Source organism: Aplysia californica, unplaced genomic scaffold (genome assembly GCF_000002075.1).
Source record: "Aplysia californica isolate F4 #8 unplaced genomic scaffold, AplCal3.0 scaffold00104, whole genome shotgun sequence".
Lineage (NCBI taxonomy): Eukaryota > Metazoa > Mollusca > Gastropoda > Aplysiida > Aplysiidae > Aplysia > Aplysia californica.
The window spans coordinates 168,798-177,226 of NW_004797374.1; the positions used below are offsets into that span (position 1 = coordinate 168,798).

The 8,429-nt window shown below is 38.5% G+C and overlaps 1 protein-coding gene across 1 annotated transcript in view; it reads left to right on the forward strand.

The window, feature by feature from the left end:
• The window catches only part of LOC101863574 (ATP-dependent translocase ABCB1), a gene marked incomplete in the record, with an annotated part of 82,729 nt that overhangs the window by 31,604 nt on the left and 42,696 nt on the right, over window positions 1-8,429 (forward strand). Inside the window, 6 exon segments of the mRNA XM_013080880.2 lie at window positions 268-430; window positions 1,226-1,417; window positions 2,499-2,705; window positions 3,709-3,855; window positions 4,543-4,736; window positions 7,860-7,981. Of these exon segments, the coding sequence (XP_012936334.2) occupies window positions 268-430; window positions 1,226-1,417; window positions 2,499-2,705; window positions 3,709-3,855; window positions 4,543-4,736; window positions 7,860-7,981 (1,025 nt within the window).

An 8,429-nucleotide genomic window follows, 5' to 3' on the forward strand; every position in this document is an offset into this window, starting at 1 on the left:
ATATAATACTCATAGCAAGTCAAATCCTTCTATTGCCATAATATATGATCAACTCAGACGCACTATATGTATCTTTTGACCGTGCTGAGATTGTTATCTTTTTAGGGTCCCCGAAACCAAAATGAGGAAAGCAAAAGACTTGCTCCTATATTTTACTGAAAAACCCCCAGAAAGTGTGTCTCCGAAAGCAGAATTCATTTTAGATAGAAATTATGATAATGACGCAAGCCAGAAAAAGAGTTCAGTCTCACACATCTTTCACCACAGAGTATTGGTATGTATCCTGTACGGCTCTGCTTATCTGGGAGAGGGCTCGAGTCTGTTTCCAAGCGTTGGAGCAGCCAAGGTCGCCGCAAGACGGATTTTCAAACTGACTGACGCTGTGCCAGCCATAGATGCCTTCTCAAAAGAAGGTGCACAACCTAAGGAGGTGATGCAGTTCTTGATTTCCTAGTTCGCAATGTTGGTTTTGGTGTTGGTGTTGTTACTACTGTCTGTTATTGCCTTATTCTTATTGTTATTCAGCTTCTGTTATCGTTGTTTTGTAGCTGTTTACATTCTCCTCGTCACTACCATAGATACCAACAGCATCATTATGAGGTTAACTCTGCAGTTTTATCTCTAGTGTGCTTGTATTCGGTGGTTTCATCGTCGCTTTTAACGATAATATGTTACTTCTCTTTGTAAATGTGATATTCCATCTATTTCTCTTTTTGTTTTCATTACAAATAAACTGTAAGGACGATGGAATAATGATGACAACCATTATTGTCAGAATCTTCGAAGTTTAAAATTAACTGTTGTCAATACTCTTAAGGCATTTATGAATAAAAGTTTTTCAGAAGATACGCAATCTTTTTATTGCCATCAAAATGAGCGAGTGAAATTGTGCGTGGAATTAGTTCTGAGAGTGAATGGTAGAAATTTAGTTTTTCATCTCGGGAATTAATAAAGGGATAGGTAATTCTTCATTCCTTCCTTGGCATATTTATATATTGACCACATGAAAAAGAATCAGTTACTTAGCAAGTCTCTACCATGGAACACATAATATGTTTATTATCTATATAGAAAGACAAGAAGGCTGCCTGTTTGTCCTGGACAGTAAAAACACAGTTGTCTCAGTGATATTATAAAACTCTTCAATATCATATTCCTTGCCATATCATCGCTCTGCAAAAAGAATTCAAATAAATTAAGACTTACTTTCTGCCTCGTTCCACAGTTCGGCAGCAATATAGAGTTTAAAGGTGTCCACTTCTCCTATCCCACCCGGCCTAGCGTGCCAATCTTACAAGGACTAAACCTGACAGTGGAGCCCGGGCAGACAGTAGCCCTAGTTGGCGCCAGTGGGTGTGGTAAGAGCACTACCATCAGCCTCCTGGAGAGATTTTATGACCCAAAAGAGGGTAGACTGGTACGTTGAAAATGAAGCGTGAAAACCCATTTATTTTCTGCTTTATAATAATTATCCTTCCTCTCTACACCAATCTCCTCATCCTTTCTCCGCCTGCTTCTTTACCTTGCAGAAGGATTGCCAGGAAAATTGAACCCTACACATACATCACTAGAATCTGACATAGAGCTTTAGTACGGCCCATTGCCCCCCCCCCCCCCCCCAAAAGGAAATAATTAAATACAAATAAACAAATAAATAAAACAATTTAAATGAACAAACAAAAAATAAATAGATAGCAAAAAAATAAAAGTAAATGGTTTTAAAGATGGATAAGATGAAATTTTGAAAAAATGATTAGCAGAAAAGTAAAATAAGATAGAATAAAGTGAAACGAAATATAATAAAATAAAATGAAACAAAATGTTCAACTATCTTTATGACGTAGTAACGCTCAAGCTGCGGGAAGAAGACATAATAAATTCGATTCCACCTAGGGAAAACTTCTATTTTTATCTTTGTCTTTTTGGTAGGATGTAGTGTCCCATTAGTTTAGGGTTGGCCTTAGCGGGCAGGATCGATGTTGCCTTCCTCCTTAAGATTTAAATTGTGCCAATGTGGATGTTAAACATTTAGGTTCCAAACATTTTTCATTTCATTTTATTTTTCTCTGACTCAGCGGACATCTCAGTTTGAGCACTTCGGCCCGAGGTTCAAAGAATCAGCCAGTGTCTTTAGCCGACTTAATAATTCCCCTTTTTCTTGTTTCGTTTTTCCAGAAAACATAACAATTTGCACCGTGTCAATACATTCTTACGTAACTAACATATGGGCACCAAAATCAGGACACGGGATAAAAAAAGCCAGTGTCTGTAGAGGCTGAAATAACTACTATGAACTGTAAAAAAAACCCCAAAGGAAGAGTTGTTCTTACATTTTTAGATAACAAAATAAAATGTCTTTACCCGCTGGCCCATAAGCGTGTTACGGACATGCTCACAGTTCATATACCTGAGTCTGCATTAGTGCTTTTTGTCCTTGCTTTGCTTTAGTAGTACAGCGTTTACTTTTCTGGTTGTCATTGTCATTACACACTTTACAGATTCTCGGAGGTCATGATTCTAAATCCTTGAACATCCAGTGGCTTCGCAATCAGATCGGCATCGTGTTCCAGGAACCTACACTTTTTAATCGGAGCATTGCAGAAAATATCGCCTACGGTGACAACACTCGCAAAGTGGGAATGGAAGAAATCATTCAGGCAGCAAAAAATGCCAACGTTCATTCCTTCATAGAGGCTCTCCCGCTGGTGAGTTGCTTTGTCATCACTTCAGTACTGTATATTATGATCGTAGGCATTTTCCGCCACCATCGATACAACTGATATATCATTCACAGGGGAGGCAGCTTTGCACCTACCTGTCGGGACCAAAGTAGGATGTGTGGAACACGTCATCGTAACAGACAGGCGGAGATACTCAATAAAATAAATTTCCACTCAGAAATCTTCCACATACTCACACTTTCTGTTTGTCGCAGACACCGGTCCTCATCTCATGTGTGTATGCGTGTGTGGGGTGGTCTATCTATCTATCTATCTATCTACCTATCTATCTGTCTATCTATCTATCTATCTATCTATCTATCTATCTATCTATCTATCTATCTATCTATCTATCTATCTATCTATCTATCTATCTATCTATCTATCTATCTATCTATATATATATATATATATAACACAGAAAGAAACGTAGAAAAGGCGAGAAGGAGGAACGAAGTGAGCGAGTTATATATATATATATATATATATATATATATATATTTATAAAAACACAGAAAGAAACGCAGAATAGGCGAGAATGAGGAACGAAGTGATCGAGTAAGATCAGCGAAGGGGTTGGCGAGAGATGGGAGAGCTAAAGAAGACCTGCACACCATTTGATCTCAGAAGTATTAGATTCCGAAGCGAAAAGAAAAAAAAAAGAAATTCGCAAAAACACTATTTAAAAAAGTCAAATTTCCCACTGTGGAACGGGTGCGAAACATTTTGATTTTGTTTAGTCCCTGAAACATAACTAAATTTTACTACCAAATTGTAACCCGTTGTTTCTATTTTTCAGATGCCCCTATTCTGCGCGGGTTGTCTCCTAAATGAGGTTCTATTCTTCTCGTAGAGTTGATTTGTGATATTTGATCATTTTTTCCTTTTTTTTAAATTGGAGGGACAGGTTTATTTTGGGGGGGGGGAGGGGGGTTTGGGGAGGGGGGGATGTAAACAAACTATTAATGTCTTCTCTAACTCTTTTCAGGGTTATGAGACAAACGTTGGAGGCCGAGGCACTCAGCTCAGTGGAGGTCAGAAACAGAGAGTGGCGATAGCAAGGGCGCTTGTCAGAAATCCCAAGATTCTTTTGTTGGACGAGGCCACGTCAGCCCTGGATACAGAAAGTGAAAAGGTGATTTTCGAGAGATGTTTGTAGTGTCTGTTACGCAAAGATCTATATAGATTTTCGCACCTCAAAAAGTGTAACTAACTGTGCATGAGTTTGAATGTCTCTACGCCGGATTGTTAGTGTGTAATTGTTTCGGTATGTGCCTTTGTATGCTTATTCGTCATAATTAGAAAAATGGGTTGTTTCTGCATACTCTTTCGTTAATAGTAATGCCTCTCTTAACGTGGAAAAATACCAGTTTATACGCCTATTATTACTAAATTTCATTCATAATCCTGGTACAAAATATGTCCTCAAAATAATAATTAAAGTATATTCGATAGCATGAAAATGCAGGTGTGCTCACCTATGCTTATGTACATGTGGGTGAATAGCAGCTGTTGCACGGACGGAATGAGTGTCATAATAATATTTGTTTTCGATTTTGTGGGTACGTTGCAGTCTCTTTCAGACGCATGAAAACTACCTTTAGTTAACCTGTCGTATAGGACACCCGACTGTGGAGGTGGGTTGAAAGAAGTTCATATTCTAGCGGGGATCGGTTCTTTCCCGGCTCTCTAACTCTTTGCAAGGGGGAGGGTATATTGGCATTGCATCCTACTGTACATTATACTACAAGGTAAGAAAGATTCGCATTCAACCTGAAATCCTGTCCACTGATGTCCCAATGCTATCTTTTAACATTCTCAGATCGTCCAAGAAGCTTTGGATAAAGCCCGACAAGGCCGCACATGCGTAACCATCGCTCACCGACTGTCCACGATCCAGAATGCTGACAAGATCATTGTCTTTGAGCAGGGTGTAGTGACTGAGGCAGGCACCCATGCTCAACTCATGGCCAACAAAGCGCAATATTACACACTTCAGTCAATGAATGCTGTGTAGTTCATTTCCAAGCTGAACAGAAAGTAATAGATGTTATGTAAAATATAGTCGACTCGCTGTACGGAATAAGGACACTTGACCTAATTCAAGGACAGTAATGTTATTGCAAGTCTAATATTGTATTTCTACCCCCCCCCCCCCAAGAATAAAAAATCTATAAAAAAATGCAATATGCCAACCATGAGTTTCTAGGATCGTTTGTTTGTTTGGCATTTTCTGAGTAGAATACATAATGTACAGATAGAAGACGCAGAATGCTATTATTCCAACGGATGAACTGAACGTATGCAATAACGTGTTAGTTCTCTCAGGGGTGAAACAATACACCCATTGGTTGCTCTACTATCTCGTCTTTTCCCCAAAAGACAAGCAACTGTATTTGGAGTAATATGCCCAACGATCGGGAAAAACTGCTGTAGGTAAATTAGAACTATATTAGAAAACTGAATCTCGCTATCATTTTATCCAACAGACTGTTAGTGAATTCTCACTATGGTGAATTGGGTTTGAAAGTGGAAATGGAGCTTTTAAATGTTCATAATGTGACAAACTCTTGTCAACCAGAATTGGTCTCATTGGCTATAACAGAAGCCACAAGTCATTTTAATGCTTATTTCTTCTAACTCGCTGAAAAAAATATATAATTATTATGGTCATTATTACAATCATTCTTCTTTTTCTTTCTGTTTATAATAGTTATTCTCATGTTTTTAGATAACATGTACAAACACGTAGACACACCAAGAAAATGCTACAGTATACGTTTTGCTTTCATCCCCTTTCAACACAATCCAACCCCACATAATAATTTCAATATAATTTATATGAACATAAACAAGAACATTATCATGGCTTGGACTCTTGAGTTCTTAACCAATCGACCTCAATATGTAAAATTAAATGGTGTGAAATCCGACCTAATATTCACAAACACAAGTGCGCCCCTAGGTTGTGTAATATCCCCTGTCTTGTTTACGTTTTACACCAACGACTGTACTTTTGGATAACAAAAACATCAAACTAATAAAATTTGCGCATGATTCCATTCTACAAGTACAAGGCCTCATAACAACAAACGAGAATGAATACAGGGACGCTATCAATGTATTTACAAATTAGTGTGATAACCACTTCTTTTAACTAAACGTAAAAATGACAAAGGAATTAAAGTGGGTGGTTGGCAGGTGCTCTGGTGTGGTTTGCTCCTTCTTTCCTATCAAACATCTATCGTCCTTATCTCGCTTCTTCTTTTTTGTTTGTTACTCTCTTGTAACACCTCTAATCTTCTGGCGCTCATATGACCCGATGCAGTTGCGAACGCCATAAAATCTCTACTAAAACAAAAAACTAAAGGAATTAAAAATAGACTTATGAGTTTAAAAAAAAGACCAGTTGCAACCACTCTTTATTAAGATGAGGAGGAGGATGTGGAAAATCTTGGAATATCTTAAAATAACAATTGATAACAAGTTAGACTGGCATCCCCAAGCTGCTCTTGTGCATAAAAAAGTACATCAAAGTATGTTCCTTTAAAGGAAATTAAGAAGTTTTTGGGTCGATAATAAGAGTATGTCCCTTGTATACCATTCTATTATTGAAACTGGGCTAATATTTTGTATTTGCTGCTGGGTTGGGAATTGTAGGGTTAAGGATAAAGAAAAATTCCACAGAACCATTAAGAAAGCCAACAAGATCTCTGGATGTGATTTTACTAGAATTTATGAAATGTATAACACCACAAGTATAAAAAGAAGGGAAAAAAAGCATTATAAACGACCTATCAAACCCCCTTTCCACTCAAATTGTTAGATCACGCAGCGGAAGATATGTACCTCTAAAAACTAAGAAAGAAAGATATGAGAGAAAATTTTTACCATCTAGCTTAGGACTATTGTCAGAATAAGCATCAATGTGTATGACTCTTTCGAGTATGTTTCTAATCAAATTCATGCATGTGGTTGAATGGCGCATCTGATGTGATATGTACATTTTGTCAGATTTACTTCTCTTTTTATATTAACTTTTAATTAAATTAGTATATAATTTGAATTTTCATCTATACCTGCACGTGTTTTTACGTCCTGTACAGCCAACAAAAATTTCCCTCTGGGGTAATAAAGTATTATCTTATCTTATTGTCATTATTATTATTATCATTATCATTATCATTACCATTATAATCATTATTATTATTATCATTAATGAGGTTTGGACTATAGTCTTGAAAGAGAAAGTAGTATATCAGTTAGCAAACTGTCATTATACTTCGGAAAAAGACGTCCTTTTTTCTCTTCTGGATTATTGATAATGTTGAAACTTGTTAGACCTGCAGTACAAAGTTGTACTTGATCAAGGTATTGAATAGATTGTATCGTATTCGACAGTTGTCTGTCTCGCTTGCTCTATACATATAACTATCTAGAAGTGGGTGTCAAGGGCGGGAGCCCAGGGGGTAATGATGTTACGGTTCTTGGGAAGCGGAGACACTGTGGAGACACCGAGCTCTCCCCCTTAGGCACCTCTGGGTATAGCTGGATTTTTTTTTCAGTGAAAGTGGCATGCATCTCGAGCTGTCAGTCCATGTACCCAGCCAACCTTTCATTACCTCAAGACAGTTGTGCGTGAGCGAAGAGCCACATCCTTCCAGAGATGACACTGTTAACCCAAACCTTGCGGTTCAGGAACAGAACACAACGGATCTAGAGGAGACAACCTCGACAAAAAATCCCTAAGACCAAGGTGTACCAACGTGCCCACGGGATGTATGGCTGCGGGTTAGTCAGTCGCTTACGTGGGTGTTTCGCGTCCTCAGGGGCGGCGCCAGGCATGAATATGTCCCCTACCCTGGTATGGGGCTCTCCCAGGGTGACAGTATACATCCCCAAGTTATAAAAAAGCATCATGAATTTAAATTATATTTCTTTAAAAGGGAAGCGGCGCGGGAGCTACGGAGATCGTGCTCCCTTGACGACGCTCCCGGCATTATCGCCTAAAAAGGTACCAAGGAAAAGGGGACGGAGAGGAGGCTGTAGAAAGAAACGTTCCGGGATGAGGAAAAGTCGGAAAAAGTCAGACAGGCTTAGAAACAAAAACCTGACCATATTCTACTGGAATTGCTGCAGTGTCAGGCAAAGAGGTAGAGACCTGGAAAAGCTTATCTATGAAACGGATAGTATGATGCTTCAGGAGACGAACGTAGAAAATTTCAAATGCCCTGGCTACTTGACCTACACGAATCCATGTAGTGAGACCCATCATGGAAAACTAATATTAGTCAAACAGGGCGTTACACACAGACTGATTGATGCGAAGCGATTCAACAAGGAGGACAGGGAGGTCCAAATTGTTACAGTAAGAATGCGTACCTAGTGAATACGCGTAATCACTGAATATTTTAGTGAATACACGTAATCCCCGTTTCACTCAGGGGTTTCACGTAATCACTGAAATGTCTAGTGATTACGCGAAATCCCTAAAATTAGACCTATCATTTTACGTGTTTTTACTACATATGTACTGAGCATTCAGTGAATTCACGTAATAGCCCCGCCACGGTACAGGGGTTGCGCGTTTTCACTGAAATATTCAGTGATTACGCGTATTAACTAGATTGATCTACGTGTTCTTACTTTAACATAGATATGCCAGCTTTTTTACTGTAACACACACACACACACACACATATATATATA